This window comes from Heloderma suspectum, chromosome 1, assembly GCF_057233095.1.
Source record: "Heloderma suspectum isolate Gila_16-S chromosome 1, 16-S_ref, whole genome shotgun sequence".
NCBI classification, from domain to species: Eukaryota; Metazoa; Chordata; class Lepidosauria; order Squamata; family Helodermatidae; genus Heloderma; species Heloderma suspectum.
The window spans coordinates 205552824-205574634 of NC_139458.1; the positions used below are offsets into that span (position 1 = coordinate 205552824).

General features: G+C 42.5%; 1 protein-coding gene across 8 annotated transcripts in view; it reads right to left on the bottom strand.

The window, feature by feature from the left end:
* The window catches only part of HECW2 (HECT, C2 and WW domain containing E3 ubiquitin protein ligase 2), a 264005-nt gene that overhangs the window by 13498 nt on the left and 228696 nt on the right, over positions 1-21811 (bottom strand). For 5 of the 8 annotated variants that reach the window (XM_084816460.1, XM_084816467.1, XM_084816476.1 and 2 more), the window contains 5 exons: positions 7376-7528; positions 5566-5664; positions 4046-4175; positions 1961-2107; positions 647-761 (listed from right to left, as the gene is read on the bottom strand). In XM_084816460.1, the coding sequence (XP_084672586.1) occupies positions 647-761; positions 1961-2107; positions 4046-4175; positions 5566-5664; positions 7376-7528 (644 nt within the window). Of the gene's footprint in view, positions 1-646; positions 762-1230; positions 1355-1960; positions 2108-4045; positions 4176-5565; positions 5665-7375; positions 7529-21811 lie in introns of all 8 variants that reach the window. The other 3 variants (XR_014785282.1, XR_014785281.1, XR_014785285.1) reach the window with 3 other exon arrangements.

Here is a 21811-nt window from a genome sequence, read left to right on the forward strand (position 1 = left end):
GATAATATTGGGCTCCCACTTTATTTCAATTTGATTTCTATCAATCAGTGTGTGAGAGTGTTCAGTTGTGTATATTGACATCTCAGATGAATTTTATCAAGGCTCTGATCCCAACAGCTTGTCTAAGCATATTCTCAATCATTTTCAAAAGAGCCAGGAATGATCTCCAAATGTCAATTAATCCAAAGATATCTGTCAGAGGAATAATTTTGGAAGATGGAAGCTTCTCATGTTTCACTGGAGAGCCTAACCCTCTACAATTCTTGTTGTTCTACCATCTGCAATAAATTAAGCCTGAGCATACCTTTATAGCTCAGATTAACCTATTTGGTCGCACATGTTACTAGCTGCGCTGTTTGGGATTTTACCCCCCTTATCAAATGAAATGACCGTCCCATTCCAAAAGCTAAGTGGGAAAATCCAAGCCTTCTGAAGTAAAGCTTAAAATGTGAGCACATGCTTTCTAAAATTGCACTTCAACAGATTAATTTCTAAAATTAAATTAGAAGAGCTTACTGGACTCTTCCAAAAAACCCAAACCCCCAACAACAACCCAGCCCTTTACTTCTTCTGGTTTAATTCAGGCTGTGACCACCAAGGCTAACTGTGACCAAAATGTATATACATATGTCTTAGAAGGTGTCACCTCCTCGGTACTCAGTGTTGTTTCTCCAGTCACTTAGGTCAATTTCTGCAGTGCCAGCAATAACCAGCTCCAGTTCTCTTGCATCAAATACAGACACCAGCCGAGCATCAACAACCTAGGGAAGAAAATAAATACACTCGACATATATGCCTTGCTATTTTGTGTATAACATTTCAATAAAGCAACTTAATCTTTAAAGAAAAAGTCCCCAGCCCCGATTTGGCTGCAGATTCTTCAGAAGATCATAGCATTTGAAAGGCAGAATCACACAGCCAATAATAAAATAATTTTGGGATATTTATTTATTTTATACCCCACTTTTCTACCAAAAAATTACACCCAAGGTATCTTACAGAAACAATGTAAAATAGATTAAAACAAAAAAACACATTAAAATATAATAAAAACATAACAATTACAGAATACAAACAGATATAAAGGAGATAAAAACTGATGAAGGAGATAGGCAGTGCAACATCAATATACCATATTAGATGCCCCTGCGGGAGTTCCTCCGATGGTATTAGACACCCAGGAATCACTGGTAGCATGCTAATGTGAGTGATGACTCTTGGAGCTCTTACCTCCTGAAACTGCAGGTTTTTGCATTAACACAGATTTTTCTGGAGAGTGGGTAGGTGAGGAAGAGGTCAGCGAGATGCTCAACCTTGGTCTCTGGGAAGGGTCACTGCTAGCACAAACTGACTGCTAGAGAGATAATATAGATCCATCTTGTAGCTGGTGTCCCATCTCAGTGACCAGAGATCAGGCACCTATTCCTAGCACTGACACAAGAAGATACTGAGCCACCCTAGCCTGAGAGCAACTGCAATTCTATCTCATAGCAATGGAGGAAACATTATGCCAGTGGAGGCTGGTGGCTCCGATGTCAGTGGGGTGGTGAATTCTCCCCGGGTTTTAGTTCTGACTGAATCCTGGAGCGGATTCACCACCCCACCGACATCGACGCCACCAGCCTCCACTGCAGTATGCAAAATAATGTCAAAATGCTGCCCTCGGATTAAATGGTTGGTTCCTCAACCCATATACTTACTTGTTGACTGCTAGATGCATCAATCATTATGTTTTCTAGTTCCTGGTAAAATGTACCCTTATTACCTGACTCAACAGTGTCAACGATGAATTCCGCATATAATAGTACCAAAGACAATGCAGTGCTTCTCAGTACAGTTTAGTCAGTTGCAGAACATTACTTAATCATGGCTCATAAATAATCCTGCTAAATGGTATGATGCTGGGGACTCTTAATATATTCTAATATATTGAAAACAGAATTAGGGTGGGTGGGTTTACCTCATAGAAACCACGTACTAGACTCTCTGTTTGCTGCACAACACCTCTCTCAATTCTCCATTTCACCATCCTCTCTATATACTCCTTCTTGTTCTTTTCTGTGACTGGGATGTTGGCACCCCCAGGCTTCAGTTCCCGTTCAGTAATCTTAAAGTCAAACAACCATCAAAATGTTACAAAACAGGATCTATTGCAAGCAGAACTTTTTGTACATCAAGCTGTGCTAATTCCCCAAATGGCTGATAGAAGTCCTCTTGACGTGGTGAAAGTTGGGCAGCTTAAACAGAGCTGAAATCTCTCTCTCTCTCTCTCTCTCTCTCTCAGGCCAATGATATCAAGCACAAATCAAGAAGCTCCAAAATGAGAAACACACACAAGCCTTCTCATTCTGCAGAGAGATTATTTAAATGAAGTTTCCTAATATACATACTGCAACAGGAATTCACATACATGGCAACAAAGAATCTTGAACCAATCCTCCTCTCCCTGCAAATGTAAAGCACTTTTATAGAAGGGATTGAGTCATAACACTACTCCTGCAGGGTGGGAGGTGCCAAAGCGATGCTTCCACGTGGTCAGAGCTCCATACCACTGTGGTAATTTCTTCAAAGAGCCATCAGGCAGGTCACTCAGATCACATCGCATGGAAGCGCTCTATCTTCATCAGTGCCACTGGCTCTGGCACAGAAAGCAGACACATGATCCAGACAATCCATATTGCTGGCAGCTGTACCATTTACTGCTGTGATGTGGAGCCCTGGCCAGGCATGTCGGTTTTAGGCAGCCCTGCATATGAATTAGGACTCAAGTTGGCTACAAGAAGGGAGTTCCTTGTCCAGCCTCAAGGATGCTTGGGAAAAGTCTGTCCATGATCAACAAAGTGAAGGAATTACCCCAGAATGGCACCCCAGGATGGCGCAGTTCTGGTACAGTGAAGGAGAGGAAGCTGGCCACCCTCAGTTCCTATTGAAGCCTGTAGGACTGAAGCATATAGCTGTGCACTCAACTCCCACAGATTTCAATACAGTCAATCTCACACAAGTGCTTCTATATTGCACCTGCTATCTTTCAATGCAAACCACTACCGTCAATTTGGATAAAGAACAACAGCTGCAGCTGGTACAGAACGTGGTGGCTCGCCTGATTAAAGGCAGCTGCTGGCAAGATCACATCATTCCAGTGCTGAAGGAGTTGCACTGGTTACTAGTTGTTTTCCGGGCCAAATTCAAGGTGTTGGTTTTGACCTTTAAAACCCTATATAGTTCCAGCCCAGCCTATCTTAAGGAGCGCCTCCAGCAACACCAGACAGGCTGCTTAACAAGATCAGCCTTGGATGGCCTTCTCTCTGTCCCATCAGCCAGGACAGCTAGACTGGTGAGGATGAGGGAGAGGGGCTTCTCTGTGGTGGCCCCCACTCTGTGGAACTCCCTCCCTAGGGAACTCCGCCATGCCCCCTCTTTAATGAGCTTCCGCCATGCATTAAAAACGTGGTTGTTCAGGCAGGCATTTGGGGTGGGTTAGGGTATTTTTAATGTGATGTTTTTATTGTAGAATTTTATTGTTTTAAACTGTTTCTATTATTGTACATCATGCAGAGTGGCTGGGTGGCCAGCCAGATGGGCGATTAATAAATTTAATTAATAAATAAATAAAATAATAAATACATTCCAGCAGATTCTGGAGCTGTGAACCTGGCAAAGCCTCAGCTCAATCTGTGCAGGGACTTTGGTGTCCAAATAACTTTCACCAAGGGAAGAGGTTGATTTTCACAAAGGAACAACCAGCCAGGGCTCTCAAGATGCTCGTGACACTGTATGTAGCGTCACAAGCATCCTTTTAAAACGAGAAAGCTACGTGGGACAGGTAAGAGATAATATTCCATAGTTTTAAACTTCAACATGAAACAGGTTCTTTTTTATTGGAGGGGGCAAGAAACCTGCAGAAACAAGGTATCAATGACATTATTACATCTCAGCAAAGAAGTTATAGTTATCCAAGAAGAGAAAATAGAAAGAAAAGAAAAGAAATAATTGCTACAAGACTCGCCTTCCCTTTGTACTTTTTGGAAAAAAAAAAAGTGCACACCTGTCCAAAGACTTCTTCATTTACAGTGAATGTGAGATCTAGGATATCATGTATATCGTTGTCTTTCATCCACTGCAAACTCTGGTGGAACTCCTCATCAAGATATTCCAAGTCACTCAGGTCACACAGTCTAACATAAACAAGAAGAAATTAGAGGAATGGAAATGATAGCAGTGGTAATGGTGACATGTGCTGATGAAGAGAAGACAGACAGGATATTCTTACAATACTAGGGAAAACAAAGAGAGAAATTTAAAGAACTAATACTGCTAGATTCCTTTGAGCTAAGTAGTCTTTCCAAATGGTAAAAGGCACATCTTGAAATCCTAAACAGATATCGCAAATAAACAAATACATCCTTTATTTGGATTTCCCTCCAAAAGTATCTTACTTCCATTTTTTTTGTTTCACATTTCAGCACCAAGGCTGATGTAAGTGAAGAAACCCTCCACCTGCACAAGATAGCAACATTTGTTAAAAGAACAGTCAATTGCCATAAGCGACTGAAACCCTCCATTATCACAGAGGTCATGATGACATTAATGTCAGCTTTGTATGTAATCCATCTGTCCGTACTTACAATTATTTCGCTAAATCATAAAAAGTACATCTTTGTACCGACAGGCAACTTTCCTTCCTTTATTAAATTCCCCCCATGCAGATGTTACACAGCTAAAAACAAGAGGTGATTTTGTAAACTGTTACCAAAATCTAAATTAACTTATGGTCTACATCCCATTAGATCATTTCTGTAAAATAGCCTTCCCCAACCTTGTGCCCTCCAGATATTTTGAACTATAACTCCCAGCATTCCTAATCATTGGCCATGCTGGCTGAGGGCTAACGGGAAGTCCAAAACATCTGGAGGCCACCAGGTTGGAGAAGGCTGCTGTAAAATAAAGTACCAAATTCTCTATTCATGGGTAGAAAAAGTTAGCCAACTAGTGCAGGAAGAGAGGTCTTTTATTTCTGCTTTTCAGTTGCCTTGCCTGCTCAATATGGCCAATGTAAATTCAACTGCCAATGTAAATTCAACTCATCATTAAAAATTCTGAAAAATATTTTATGGAAGAAACAAAAAATTGCAATATTCTATTGCCCATACAGGCTTGGATCCAGAGATGCCTTCTGTGAGCAGAAAGGCACATCTGCTTGTACAAGGCAATGCTGCCAAATTTTCTTGATTTTCCTGTCCTGCTGCAACCCCCTGTGCTCCATCATATGCCATTCCAGAGGATCCCTCGACTCTCAGAAGTGGCTTTTGAAGGGTGTAGAGGGCTGTAGTGGAGAGGAGGAGCCAGGAAGGCTCTGTTGAATGAGCAGAGTTCCACTTGCTAACTGTGGATCCAACCCATTGAGGCATTCCTCTTGATTATAAGCAATTCTTATGATCTAGGTAGCAGTAAATATTATAACTAGGTCTTAAAATTAGTCATTTTATACAAGCACCTCTTTTGTGGATAACAATTTCTGCTTAGCCACCTTTTCAATGGAACGTGAAACACTTTTTTTAAACTCACATTCTGAGGAGGGCTTTATAAAATGGTCGTGTAAAGAAGGCATCTAACAAATATTGATGTATCAGAGCAAGCCCAAGGATTCGACCACTGAACCTGAACCTGAAAAAGAAAGAAATTAAGAGATTAAATCAGGTTTATTGTTAGTTCAGCAATTAGTCTTTACAACACTATCCATAAAAATCCTTACGCATTGTTAAAATAACTTTCAGTTAATACATAAAAAGCATTTGGCAGGGCCATCTTTTTGCAGCATATTTCCATGTGATCATCATTTAGACATGAAAACTTGATTAGCTTCTGTATAAAAGGATCTACAATTATCACAAGAAAGTGAAGCTTTGGAGGATAGGCACCACATAAATATTTATGGTTAGCATAAGTTTGTATCTGTACCACACTCTTCTGAATCATATTCTGGGGTCCTACATCTCCTCTATTCAATATGTGATGTTATGTATTTATTACATTTCTAATCCACCCAACAACTAATGTTCTGTTAACGGTAGATGAAAATTCCATGGGGGAGGGAGTTGCTCCCTTTTTTCTGGCAGAACTTACACTTTTAGCATCCACATGGCAATCAAAAACTGAACAGATACAGTTTTACCAAGGCTAGGGCTAAAGGTGAGAGAAATGCTTCACCTGCTCAATTTCTGCCTGCCATGCGAATTCTTGTAAAGGTACAGGAGCCCAGGATGGGGTGGGGGGACACTTGAAAAAAGCACGTTCACAGGCCTAGTGAACAGGAAGATAACATGGACATGATAAAATGAGCAATAGTTTCCCAGTCAGATTTGTGGAACACTCATCCATGACACATATTCTTGATAAGAGATACATTGTCCCTTTCAAGTGAGTATAACATTGTGCTTTCACAGAATCTGAGTTTTTTTTTTTACCATGCAACCAAGATAGGCCAGGCACCCATTAAGATGCATCTCAGATTGAAACTGGGCCTACGGGGAAGAAACCCCAAGAAACATTCCTCGTCAGAGCAGACAGTACTAAGTTACTGTTCAGGGCTGCACTGTTTTTCTTGTGTGAGAAAATGGGGTCACTCTTTCTCCCCCCACCCTATTCCCTAATCTGTGTTCATGGAAAGGGGTCAAAGCACTGAGATGAAGTAAACACTGATTGAAATCTCCTCTTCTGACTGACTTGGTTCTGTGTTTAATGCTATTTTGCTCCAAGATTCAACTGAGTAAGTGACTGTTTGCTTTCTAGTACAAATGTGGATTCCCATAGAGCTGGTAAAAACCAACCAGCCATCTACAAAACCACAGGTTTGCTGACCATATGAGAAACGAGAGCAGCATTTGAAAAAAGAGAAATGGAAAAACATAGCTGCAAAATTTCCTGCTGAATTATAAAGAATATATTTCAGTAACATACCTCAGCCCAAAGAGAAGCTGTTCAAAAAACAGAAATCCGAGACTTGTCATGATTTATGGTTGTCCTCATGTTTTCCTTGGTTAGGTTTTGTTTGGTTTTTTTCCCCTCATTGAAAGACTGAAGTTTAGGGGGTCGAAGAGATCAGGAGAAGTTCACCTCTGCCTAACCTCCAAAGCTAGCTGCTTAGAGCTGGCTGGTTAATTTTGAAATCATGAAATACTCAGCAAGGAACCAACCAATTCCTACAACATTCCCTTCTATTATTTGACAAAGGAAAACAGATGTACCTGTTTTTACCTTACATGGATGTTTCATCGTAGAATGAGCAAGTTACTTTCACAGGGGAGTGTTGTCTCCTGATCCACAAAAACAACAGAAAATAATAGACTCAATGAGTTCCGTGACTCAACATTCTTACCATTCATGGTGATTATCCACAAATGCAGACATGGGACTGATTTGTACAGTGTATGTATCATTGGCTGAATATTCAAATAAGCCATAATATGGGTTGAAGAGCTCTCTTGATACCAAGAAAAAAAACTCCCTTGAAGGTCCGCTGTAGTCCAGCCTTTAAGAAAAATAAAATAAAGTTGATATATAAGACAACAGAACAAGTATATATTTAATAATTATTTTCTCCTTACTGCCATTCTGCCACCTCAGGCCCATAGAAAAGGTCCTGATCCTTGGATATACTGTGTGAACTTTCAGAACTGAACATTTAATTCAATGACCATTTATGTTGCTTTGAATCTTGCTAAGCTAGTTATTGTTCCCAAAATCTATTTTGGAATTTGCTGGCTTGTTATTTTGTGTCCAATCTAGCATAATTATACACCTCCTATTTATAGGCACAGTGTGCAGCATTTCCCAGTTAATGGCTCCCCGTGCATAAGCCTGGCTTCACTATACTGCATTCCCAGTTCAGAAAAGAATGAATATATTGCTCCTAGATTCCATTTTGGACAACCCCAATTCCTTTAAGAGCTCTGGGCCATGGTTCCTTGCATGTGGTTTTTCCTGTCTTGATGCTGGGAACAACTGGCACCTGCTGAGCCACTCCTTGTAAAAAGCTCTTAAAGGAACAAAGCTCTTAACAGAACCTTCCCAGAAAGCTCCTGATGGGACAAGAGATTTGGAATCTCACCACTGCCTCGCTAGTGTTGATTGTAGGCTAGTGCACCCATGCTGGTATACCGTATGATTACCACATACTTTACAACTAACAACTGAAGCGCATCTAGTATGCTAGGTAAGATATAAGCTATCATTTGATGCTGCCATCATCAAGTGATTAACAGGTAGGTATGAAACCATCTCTGATTTGGCCTGCTCTTGCAACAACATTCTTCAGTCGTGAGCTTTGTTAGTTTTTAGTGCTATCTTCAAAACAACTTTTATTTGCAAAATCAGTTTGAAGACTCTCTGAAGAAATGATGAGATGCATAATGCCATCAAAACAATTTGCTCCCACAAAAGGTACATCCCAATAAACTCTGTGTAATTTTCAGTGTCTCACAAATCAAAGCTGGAAATGAAAAATCATCACATTACATATTTGCAAAATGGAAACAATATTGCAGTTTCACAACATATCTTTTCCATTAGGAATAAATCTGGAATTATTTTGATGCTGTCATTTTTCTTGGTTTATATGTTTCTTCCTTCAGGGCTCTGTGTTTCATTAAGGAAGCTATAGCTCATTTAGATTTTTATTTATCAGGGCCAGTCACTGTGAACTGTCAGAAAATGAAGGAAATTTGCTTCCTAGATGACAGTTAAGTGGGCACACATTGAAGGAATTATCTGTCATTGCTTAAACAGCAGTAAGCTAAATTCGCTGTCTTGCCAGTCTTCATGACTCATAACCAAAGAGGATTTAAAGAAAACACTGTTCATATTAAGCAGCAGGTCACACTCCACAGATAGTTTTCCTTGCTTTGTTTTTATTGCAACCATTGATGTTGGTCCCAATTCGCATAACTCTGAAGTTAACAACAGGAATAAAATATTTAAAGTTTCAATTTCATATTTGGGATGCTTATTCCTCTGTGTCACCCAAAACATGCACAAAGGAAATGAATGAAGAGCCTACCTCTAATGTGCACTTGCACAGAAATTCTGCTGAGCCGCTGGGCAGAAGTATTTTTCTCCCCAGTCTCTGGGCTTTCCAAAAAGCCTGACAGTCAGTACTGAGAACAACAAAGCAGTGGTTCACTAGGTTTCTAATGCCCCCAGCAGCCCATTTTTCTGGGGGAAGGGCTGTCGCTTAGTTGTACAGCACCTGTTTAACATGCAGAAGGTCCCAGGTTCAATCCCTGACACCTCCAGGTAAGACTGGGAACAGTTCACCTGAGACCCTGGAAAGCCAATGCCAGTCAGTGTAGACCAATGATCTGGCATGGTATAAGGCAATTCCCTATGTTGGCTTCAGTCCCAATGGGATGTTGGCTTCTCAGCCCTCTGTTCCTGGGGAAGGCAAAGCGGTGAACACTTTACTCAGTCTGGGTCTGAATTTTTGAGAGGGAGGCACTTGCCCTGCTTGGCTCCTGTTAGGTGAGCAGCTGAAGGTCTCCCAATTTTTTTGTTTTGGATTTGTGAGCCATAATAGCAACTGCTGTGGGGACTTTGCTCTTAATCCCATAAGGGCAGGAGTGGGGAACCTTTCCAGCCCAAGGGCTGAAATCAATTTTAGAGAAACTCTTGGGGGTCACAATGCAGTAGTGGGTTGATCCAAAGGCAAAGGGGCAATGCCAAAGGCAAAAGGGGTGGGATCAAAATACAAAATAAATACCAGCATATTGTAGCGTAAAGCTCTAACTGCCAGTAACTAAGCCTTAGGAGAGGAATTTCTACCTTTTAGAATGGGGGAAAATGCACAAAAGCCGGGAAACCAGCAAACAATCAGTGGTCAGGGAAAGGGGTGTGGTCATCTAAGGACCCATGGAGCTCCGAGTTGGGACCCCAGGAGGGCCAGATTTGACCCCCAGGCCTAAGGTTTCCCTCCCATGCATTAGGGCAATATTATCCTCCCATTTTTCAAGGCTCTTAAGAATGACTAAGTGTGGGGAAGAGAAGCTGCTTGGGGTGATTCCCTCTTGGGGAATGATCTTTAGGTTTTTGCCCACTGCTACAGGAATCACAGCAACAATTTAATTAACAGTAAGCATAATAATTAATGACACAGCACATCTTTGGTATGTAATTGCTCGGTGAGCATAAAGAAGTAGAGGTCAGAAAAATCGCCCAGTATTTCGGTGCAATTTTTAAATATTAGGGAGCAATCCTATAGCAGCAGCTAGACGGCCATAGGATATGTTGTCTTCCGGGAACCGATCTTCCCTCACTTCCGTGCTGCTTCCGAGGCAGTGCGGAACAGCCCCATCCTCTGCGCTCGCAAGAGGAGAGTGGAGTGGCCGAAAAGGGGCGTGGCTGGGGGCATTCTGGGGCTGGGAGGGCGGAACTGCCTGTATGACATATCCTATGTGATGTACAGTAGCCTCCTTCCCCGCTCTGTCCTCCTGCGGCTAGACAGCTGCAATTGGCTCTCTAGCTGAAAAAGCAGGGCAGGAGAAGCGTGGAAGGAACAATCCCCTCTGTGCTTCTCCTGCCCTGCTTTGGATAGGCGGTTGCTTCCGAGTTTGGAGGCGGCCGCCTATCTGGATAGGATTGGTCCCTTAGCCTTTGAAGGGAAGTAGGCTACTATCATTCATAAAGTACTTTGGGATTTTAAAGGTAGGTTAGTCACTATGGTTTGGATCCTAAAGGTATTGCTGCATAAGTGCAAGACACTTCTGCTCACGCAAGGGGATTTTCAGTGATCCTGCTTTTCTGCTGCACCCTGCCTTGCCACATGCCATTCTGTTCCAAAGAGTCCCCCAACTTGCAGCAGTGGATTCTTGGGAAACACAAGGGGCTGCAGAAAAAAGGTGGAGGCAGGACACCCTATTCAGCTTAGTATGGGAGACCACCTTCTCCCATACCGGCCTGCCTGCACTCAGAGGTCATCAACCTGTCTGCTGCCAAGGGGTGGCAGGCTGATGAGTACAAGATAGAGGGCCTTCTTGGTGGTGGCCCCGCACCTCTGGAGTCAACTTCCATCTGGAGATTGTCAGGCCCCTTCTTTGCACGTCTTCAGGAAAGCTCTGAAGACCTCCTGTTTTCACTGGCCTTTCCTTAAGCCCGGGCCATTGCTTTTTACTGGGAAGTTTTGATTCTATTGTTTTAATTGGCAATCAGTTTTTATGGATTTTATTGAAATATGTTTTATGGATTTTTTAAAAAATGCAACCACTCTGAATTGTTTTTATCTTGTACACTGCCTTGAGAAGGTTCTGCCCTTAAAGGCAGCCTAGATATAATTTTAGATAGCTATTCTGTAAATGTAGCCCCATTCTGACCACAGAACAGAAGTTCTTATCCAAGCCATAGTTTTCACATTTTATGAGAGGGAGCTGTATTTTTCCCCACATTCAAATAAACTGAAAAGCAAAACACTAGATGGAACATCCAGCACAGCAGCCTTGTACTCTTGTTCAGTTTCCACTGACCCCACATGCACATGAGAGATAGGTTGAAATAATCCCAGGACAGACACTCACCTCTAGGAAGTTACCTGTCATCTTGGCACAGAAGCAAGCTTATGGCCAGCTAAACGGAAACGCAGGAATTACTTCTTAATACAGCAACTACAAAGGCTGTATCAAGAGACAATGGCTGCATTTGTGCACACAAACCCTAACATGTCAACATGTCTCTGATTTAGCCTTTGCATTTCTGTTTGCGAGAACAAATGAAAACAGAGAACAAAACGTAAAGACTCAAATCTATTATTGTTGTTATTCTATAGGATTGAATGTTATCCCCCAGGAGATCAACATGAAACAGATATTCAACAAAATCAAATACTCCTTATAACCTTAAATATTCTTTTTTCATCTGTTAACACTCTTTTATTTACAAAGTACAATTCTGAGAGAAAGTTAAGCAGATTCGATTTACTAGTCCCATAATCTTTTCTTTAAAATACCTGTTGACTTCCAGCCTTGGACACTTAATATACATAAAAATCAACACACACCTTTGCTTAATAACTTTCATCTTTAAAAACCAATTTCATTCATATATAACATGTTAATAGTTATATTTCAGATGAACCATTCAGGTTGCACAATTATTTCTCAATTATTATCTTCCCAATTATTTCTAGGGAGATTTCAATCTTGCCAAAACAGAACACCACGCATTCTAAACACTTAACCCCCAAAGTGGACATGTGATTTTTGCAAAAGAACGATGTATTGAATTTTCCATCCTAGCATAATTGTAGGTCTCTCATTTAAAGGCACAGATCAGACAACACTTCCAATTTAGTAACTCCCCCATGCACAGGGTAGGCTTAATCACACTTTTGCTCCTGATTCAGCAGTGAAAGAAGTGACTTGTACACTATATTTAAAAAATGAATTTGAATTTGAATGCTTCTATTTTTTTTCCTTAACAACTCTCTTCATGTGGAAAACTGCCAAATCAGAAAGACGGCTAAGCTAAAACTATCCCCCTGACATGCCAGTTTTCCATGGGAATGAAGGTTTAATGTGGAGAATTCAAATGTGCAATTCCCCACCTGCAGTCTGATATGGCACAGCCTCTGCAATTCCATACCACGTGTTTTATCTGAATGTGTAGACTGGCTGTAACTCAAGGAAAAATACATGAATGAAATGTACATATACATGAACATAGGCTGGGAGATCTTTGGATCTCCCAACCTATGTTCATAATGAGAATCTTGACTTACTAAGCAGCTTCCTTTTCTGTACCAGCTTGAGATGGATTTAAGGGGCAAACCCACAAAAGTTCATGACGCACACATTTAATTTCAGAGATGATTGGGTATGATAAAAAGGACGATGACAGGCAAATGTGCATCATACCTAACAAAAAAACACCACTATCACTTGGCTTGGGGGGGGGGGGGCACCCAAACTTCCACATTTAACTACTTAGATGATAAAAAGCAAGTTTTTACACTTGCTTTTTATCAACTTTTTTTTACTCTTCTCATTGTAGGGAAGCTCTCTACCATACCTTCCCTTTTTAATAAATATCATAACATCAGCCTTATCTGCATTGCAAGCTTATGAGTTATAATCAGTTTTTATTCAAACTTCAACATCTACTAAACAAAGAACAAGCCACTTAAGAGTTTTGGCCAAGAGAGAAGCAGCAGCTATATTTGCCTAAACCATTTTCTGTAGACTAGCGGGCTGATGTGAGTTTGATTTTCAGTTTGCCTGTCCAATGACTGGACTTTCCCCACTCTACTCCTTTAACTGGGGGCGGGCGGGTGGAGGGGGAATCTCAGTTTTTGGAAACAGTAAAACCTAACTTCTATTTATTTAATAAATCTGTCTCCTGACCTTTAATATAACAACATTTTACAAAACAGACATAACATACAAGGTTAAGAAGTACACAGCAGAAAAAAATACAGCATAAAACCTGATAGCACCAGAGGGTAAAAAGCCAGGGAAAACAGAAAAGTCTTTGCCTGGCACTAAAAGGTGACCCTACTAAACCCACCAGCAGAGGAAAGTATTTCATAAGTATGGTGCCACAACCAAGAAGGCCCGTTCCACAATCAGCACCCAGCTTTCAAACAGCAGGGGCACCTGAAGAGAGCCCCCAAAGATGACAATGTTCAGGCTGGGGAAAGGCGATCCATCAGGTACCCAGACAACAATTTGTGTATGACTTTAAGGGTTAACCACCAACATAATCCCAGAAATAATTTCAGTGCAGTCTTATTTTATAAACAAATTCACAAAACAATAATGATCAGATATTTTGCAAAAGTGTGGTGAAAATAGTTACATGATTATGATGTTACTAATGTTTCTCTGTGCAACTTTAGCAAAGCCATTTGAGTTGTACCCAAAGCCTTTCTTTTGTTCTTTTTGACCAGCTTCAGTTGAAAGATGAGGTGTCAGCATGACAGAGCAGGTACTCATAAACTGGAATATGTTTTATGTACATATTTATATTCCACCTTTCTGCCTGACAACAGGCTTCCAAGGCAGCTTCCAATGAAAGGAAATAATAAAAATATAAGATTTTGGCCAAACAAGGTAACGTGCTTTAACGGCTGTTCTTTAAAGGATACTGGCTTGGATCCAGCATCATTTGTCCACCAGCAGAAGGATACCGCTGGTAGAACAGGACTTCCACATCCTCTCATCCCCACTGCAGCCCCCCAGAGGGTCACTACATCCATCCCACAGGGAGAAAGGTTTAGTCTTCCATCTTCTTGTTTATATCCATAATTTATTTATAGATATTAATTAATTATATTTATTAATAACATTTCTATACTCCTTCTCAATTGCACAAATCCCAAAGCAGTTTACAACACCATAAAACAGTAGAATACAATAAATACATAATAGCTGTCTGCCCAGAGAACATTATAAAATAAAATAAATTTAATAAATAAATACATGCATACATAAAATACTAGGCCTTGTTGAAGTCAGCTCATAGTTGGGGAAAAACAAAGTAAAAAGATACGTTTTCAATAAACGCCAAACACATACCTGCACTGAGGCCTGATGTACCAAAGAGGGGAGATCATGAATAGTTAATTAACTTTATTACATGACTAATTAATGTGAATAGTCAATTAACTTTAGTACAAATGTAGCTTCCACAGGAAGTGTACCATGACTGACCCTAAGTCACATGGGGTGCATGATGTCAGCCTTCTTAAATTGCCATGTAGCATTTAATATAAAAGGCAAGTCCATATGTTACCTGGACATCATCAGGTGACTGTCTGATGACAATCTTATCTGTGAATGATAGAAAGCAAAAGCATGCTTCTGATTCCAGTAATCAAGAATGCAGTCTAACTGGAATTAAGTACACCTGTTTGGAATATGGACTGATAAATTCTTCTACATCTGGTACCCTGCTGCTAAATCTTACCATCTGGATTAGGGTGTTTAGGCAGAGTTGCATTTTCTTTCTTTATTTCTAAATGCCTGATTGCTTTGTTCTTTCTGATTTCCCTTGAACTGGAATTGGTTAAATATATTGAAGCTCAGCGTTTAGTTATTCTGTAATACATTCTTGCCTAACGCTCAAGCAGCCTTTGTTGTTTGGGTCTTAAACTACCAATTACAAATATAGTTACAGGGATTACTCTGGGGGAAAATGGACAGCCGTGTGCTAAGCAGACAGTACACTGACTGACTTTCTGCTACCTTATAAACCTTGTCCAAGAGCTTGCACATCTCTCAAGAGGAGGAAGTGCAAAACAGTTTGAATGAGAAACAAATGCAAAAAACAGGAAGTGCACACCACTGCCTGTTCTCACACATCATTGTCATAGAGTGCTTCCAGACGGAGGGCTCCTAGTGCTAACAATCAAATGGCATTATGCAGCTGTTCCATTTTTTCTTCTTTTGTGGATTTCTTCCCAGTAAGAAAATGGGTGCATGAAGCTGTGGGAAAACATGGGGGGGGGCCCCCTACAAATCGAAGACAATGTTGTCTGACCTGCTGTAAAATTCCATGAATGGGGCAATGATGTGATTGCACAATAAAAAGCCTCATAAATAATAAATAAAAAGTCACCCACATTCTAAGATGCTTTCGGTTATGGTCAAAGTTCATGACAGTACCTAATGGTCACAGTTAAGCATTATAATCCTTCACAAGTGAGCCCCCTTTCCTCTAAATTGGGTGGGACCATTTGTTATATCCCAGATATTTGCTCTGCTATTAATTCCCATTAATAGCCAGTATTTTATAATCTCTAGCAAGTAGAAGCAGCCCTACACTATCATCTGGCTAGATAACTAGCTTATTTACACATTAAACAATCAGATGGAAAGCGTTACACTTCCTTTCATACCTGAGAAAACCAACTCTTTGCACAACAATGAACATTTATGAATTTGCTGCAAATGAACCTTTCAATACTTCTTTTGACAAAAACTTGCTCTCCATTTCCACTACAGCCTGACTCTCATAGCACCTGACCATCACCAATATTTATCAATATCATTGTAATGTCTAAAGTTGTTGTTTAATCAAAAAGGATGTTGCAAGATTTATTTACTTATTATTTTATTTGTACACCACCTTTCTACCAAAAAATGGCACCCAAGACAGCTTACAGGCACAACTGAAATTGATTAAAACAATATATTAAAATACAACAAACATGTAACAGTTACAGAAAAAAATAAAATAAAAAGAACACCCAACCTAGTAAACCCACTTACATGCCAAAGGCCTTCTTGAATAAAGCGGTCTTTGCCTGGTGAAGGAAGGACAGCAGCGAGGGAGCGAACCTAGCCTCCCTTGGGAGCAGCCACTGAAAACGCCCTATCTCAGGTTGCACCAAATGCACCTCTGAAGGCAGCAGTCTCGAAAGAAAGGCCTCTCCGGAAGATCTTAAGATGCGGAAATTGCGACTTGCGAGAATGAGATTTGGGCCAGCCTATATAAGGCCTTGCCCCACATAGCGCAATTCTAGCTGAGTTGGCAGCACAGCCTGCCCAGGCATCTGCCAGTCATCCTGTTGGGGGCCGGGAACCATTCTTTCTCATGCTAATCACATTGGTATAGGACTGACTTTTTTTTTTTTTTTGCCTTTCCTGGGGTACTTCCTTAGGAATTGGCATATCATAATTTCACACTTAATTGGCATCTAGAAATTGCCATATCCCCTTCATGGATCACTGCCTTGTTGTGGCGAAGGGGCTTGCGTAACACAGTGAAGCCATAAACTATGCCGTGCAGGGCCACCCAAGACGGACAGGTCATGGTGGAGAGTTCTGACAAAATGTGGTCCACTGGAGAAGGAAATGGCAACCCACTCCAGTATTCTTGCCAAGAAAACCCCATGGAACGTATCACAAGGCTAAAAGAGATGATGCCAGAAGATGAGCCCCTCAGGTTGGAAGGTGTCCAATATACTACTGGGGAAGAGCAGAGGGAATTTCCAAGTAGCACCAGAAAGAGTGAAGCGGCTGGGCTAAAGCTGAAAGGACACTCAGCTGTGGATGTGTCTGGTGGTGAAAAGAAAATCCGATGCTGTAAAGAACAATATTGTTTAGGAACCTGGAATGTCAGATCAATGAATCCAGGTAAGCTGGAGGTGGTCAAACATGAGATGGCAAGATTGAACATCGACATGTTGGGAATCAGCAAACTAAAATGGACAGGCATGGGCGAATTTAATTCAGGTGACCATTATATCTACTACTGTGGGCAAGAATCCCTCAGAAGAAATGGAGTAGCACTCATAGTCAACAAAAGGGTGGGAAAAGCAGTACTGGGGTACAATCTCAAAAACGACAGAATGTTCTCAGTACGAATCCAAGGCAAACCATTCAACATCACAGTAATTCAAGTCTATGCCCCAACCACTGAGGCCAAAGGAGCTGAGGTTGATCGGTTCTGTGAAGACCTACAACACCTTCTAGAACTAACACCAAAAAAAGATGTCCTCTTCATCATAGGGGATTGGAATGCTAAAGTAGGAAGTCAAGAAATCACCGGGATAACAGGCAAGCATGGCCTTGGTGTACAAAATGAAGCAGGACAAAGGCTAATAGAGTTTTGCCAAGATAACATGCTGATCATAGGAAACACTCTTTTCCAACAGCACAAGAGGCGACTCTACACATGGACATCACCAGATGGTCAGTATCGAAACCAGATGGATTATGTACTTTGTAGCCAAAGATGGAGAAGCTCTATACAGTCAGTAACAAGACCTGGAGCTGACTGTGGCTCAGATCATGAGCCTCTTCTCGCAAAATTTTGGCTTAAATTGAAGAACGAAGGGAAAACCACTAAACCGTTCAGGTATGACCTAAATCATATCCCTTATGAATATACAGTGGAGGTGAGGAATAGATTTCAGGGATTAGACCTGATAGACAGAGTGCCTGAGGAACTATGGACGGAGGTCCGTAACATTGTTTAGGAGGCAGCAACACTGTGGAACTCCTTCCCTAAGGAACTCCGTCATGCCCCTCGGGGGGCCAAGCGCCAACGTGTTCGGCCCCCCGAACAAGTTTCGGGGAGAAATTCTCCGCCCCCCCTGGGACGGGACTTACCTTTGCCGAATGTCCCTCCCGGCGGCGGGTCCGGCTGGTGGTTTGGCGGGTGTTCGTGCGGGGCGGGAGCGGCAGCCGGTCTTTCGACCAGCTGCCGCCGCCACCATTCCAATAAAAGAAAAAAAAAAACGCCCCCGTGATAGGCTACGTGACGATTAACATAGCCTATCATGGCTAGATTTGCAAAGTCAGCCGTGATAGGCTACGTCAATCGTCACATAGCCTATCACGGGTGACTTTAAAAAAAAAGCGCATACGGATAATGGTGGCCCCCATAGGGAGCCGCCATTAGCGTACGCGCCTTTTTTTTTTTTTTTTAAGTCACCCGTGATAGGCTACATGACGATTAACGTAGCCTATCACGGCTGACTTTGCAGATCTAGCCGTGATAAGCTACGTTAATCGTCACGTAGCCTATCACGGGGGCGTTTTTTTGTTTTTTTTTAAACTTTGGAGTTCGCGGCCGGGCGAGGCAGGAAGCCTCCTCCCCGGCCTGAATTTCGGCCGGGCGAGGCGGGAAGCCTCCCCCCCGGCCTGAATTTCAGCCGGGGCGAGGCGGGAAGCCTCCCCCCCCCGGCCTGAACTTCGCGGGGGGAGCAGCGAAGCGCCTCCCCCCCACCGCGAACAAGCTTCGACGACAGGTAAGTGACTTTCGTCCACCCCTACCCAGAGTGGCTGGGTGACCAGCCAGATGGGCGATTAATAAATAAATAAATAAATAATCCCCCCAAAAAAGAAATGCAAGAAAGCAAAGTGGCTGTCTGATGAGGCTTTACAAGTAGCTGAGGAAAGAAGGGAAGCAAAAAGCAAGGGAGAAAGGGGAAGATATATCCAACTGAATGCAGAGTTCCAGAGAATAGCAAGAAGAGACAAGAAGGCCTTCTTTAATGAACAATGCAAAGGAATCAAGGAAAATAATAGAATGGGAAAGACTAGAGATCTTTTCAAGAAATCAGAGATATCAAGGGAACGTTTTGTGCAAAGGTGGGCATGATAAAGGACAAAGAAGGCAGGGACCTAACAGAAGCAGATGAGATTAAGAAGAGGTGGAAAGAATACACAGAAGAACTATACAGGAAAGATCTGAATGTCCCTGATAGCCATGATAGTGCGGTCACTGAACTTGAGCCGGACATCCTAGAGAGTGAAGTCAAGTGGGCCTTAGGAAGCATTAGTAACAACAAAGTTAGTGGAGATGACAGTATTCCAGCTGAGCTATTTAAGATCCTAAAAGATGATGCTGTTAAAGTGCTGCACTCAATATGCCAACAAATTTGGAACACTCAACAGTAGCCACAAGACTGGAAAACATCAGTTTACATTCCAATTCCAAAGAAGGGCAACACCAAAGAGTGTTCAAACTACCGCACAATTGCGCTCATTTCACATGCCAGCAAGGTTATGCTCCAAATCCTACAAGCTAGGCTTCAGCAGCATGTGAACCGAGAACTACCGGAAGTACAAGCTGGGTTTCAAAGAGGCAGAGGAACTAGAGATCAAATCGCCAACATTCGCTGGATCATGTAGAAAGCAAGAGAATTCCAGAAAAACGTCTATTTCTGCTTCATTGACTACGCTAAAGCCTTTGATTGTGTGGATCACAACAAACTGTGGCCAATTCTGAAAGAGATGGGAGTACCAGACCACCTTACCTGTCTCCTGAGAAACCTGTATGAGGGTCAAGAAGCAACAGTAAGAACCGGACATGGAACAACCGATTGGTTCAAAATTGGGAAAGGAGTAAGACAAGTCTGTATATTGTTGCCCTGCTTATTTAATTTATATGAAACATCATGAGAAACGCCGGGTTGGATCAGGGCAGTGGTGAACACCTCCCTTGAGGAGGGAGTGATGCCATCAGCCCTCAAGGAGGCAGTAATAAGACCGCTCTTAAAGAAGCCCTCCTTGGATCCCCAAGTTCTGAACAACTTTCACCCAGCCTCAAATCTGCCATTTTTGGGCAAGTTGATTGAGCGGGTGGTGGTGATGCAGTTGAAGGCACACTTGGAAGAAACTTATTATCTAGACTCATTTCAGTCAGGCTTCAGGCTTGGGCATGGGACAGAAACGGCCTTGGTCGCCTTGGTGGATGATATGAGGAGGGCTCTGGATAGGGGTGAATGTTCCTTCCTTGTTCTCCTCGACCACTCAACAGCTTTTGATACCGTTGACCACGGTATCCTCCTGGACCGCCTGGGGGGGTTGGGCATTGGAGACACTGTATTGTGGTGGTTCCGGTCCTTCCTCTCCGGCAGGTACCAGAGGGTGGCACTGGGAGAGGAGGTTTCGGACCCATGACCACTCACTTGTGGGGTGCCACAGGGTTCCATACTCTCCCCGATGCTATTTAACATCTATGTGAAGCTGCTGGGGGCTATCATCAGGAGGTTTGGGGTGTGGTGTCATCAATATGTGGATGACACGCAGCTCTACCTCTCGTTCAAATCTTCACCAAGGTTGGCCGTAGAATCCCTGTCCAAATGTCTGGAGACGGTGAGTGGCTAGATGGGGAGGAATAAGCTGAAGCCGAACCCTGACAAGACCGAGGTACTTTTGGTGGGAGACAAGAGGAGGCTGGGGGATGCTGATCTGATGTTGAATGGGGTACGGCTACCCTTGAAAGACCAGGTCCGCAGCCTGGGAGTCATTTTGAATTCCCAGCTGTCCATGGAGGCTCAGGTGTCAGCTGTGAGCCAGACAGCACTGTATCAACTCCATCTGATATGGCGGCTGCGCCCCTTCCTTCCCGACCATCTGCTCCCATTGGTAGTACATGCCCTGGTCTCCACTCGTTTAGACTACTGTAATGCGCTCTACGTGGGGTTACCATTGAAGACGGTTCAGAAGCTGCAGCTGGTACAGAACGCGGTATCTCGCCTGATTAAAGGCAGCTGCCGGCGAGATCACATCACTCCAGTGCTGAAGGAGTTGCACTGGTTACCAGTTGTTTTCTGGGCCAAATTCAAGGTGTTGGTTTTGACCTTTAAAATATGGTTCCAGCCCAGCCTATCTTAAGGAGCGCTTCCAGCAACACCAGACAGGCCGCTTAACAAGATCAGCCTTGGATGGCCTTCTCTCTGTCCCATCAGCCAGGACAGCTAGACTGGTGGGGACGAGGGACAGGGCCTTTTCTGTGGTAGCCCCCACTCTGTGGAACTCCCTCCCTAGGGAACTCCGTTATGCCCCCTCTTTAATGAGCTTCCGCCGTGCATTAAAAACGTGGTTGTTCAGACAGGCATTTGGGGTGGGTTAGGGTATTTTAGAAAACGTTTTTATTGTAGAATTTTATTGTTTTAAACTGTTTTATTATATGCTGTACATCGCCCAGAGTGGCTGGGTGAACAGCCAGATGGGTGATTAATAAATTTAATCATCATCATCATCACAGGTCAGAATTAAGATTGCCGGGAGAATTATCAACAACCTCCGATATGCAGATGATACCACCCTAATGGCAGAAAGTGAAGAGGATCTAAGGAGCCTCTTGTTGAGGGTGAAAGTGGAGAGTGCAAAAGCTGGTTTGAAACTCAACATTAAAAAAACGAAGATCATGGCATCTGGCCCCATCACCTCCTGGCATATAGAAGGGGAAGAAATGGAAGCAGTGACAGATTTTACTTTCTTGGGCTCCAAGATCACCGCAGATGGTGACTGTAGCCATGAAATTAAAAGATGCTTGCTCCTTGGGAGGAAAGCTATGGCACACCTAGACAGCA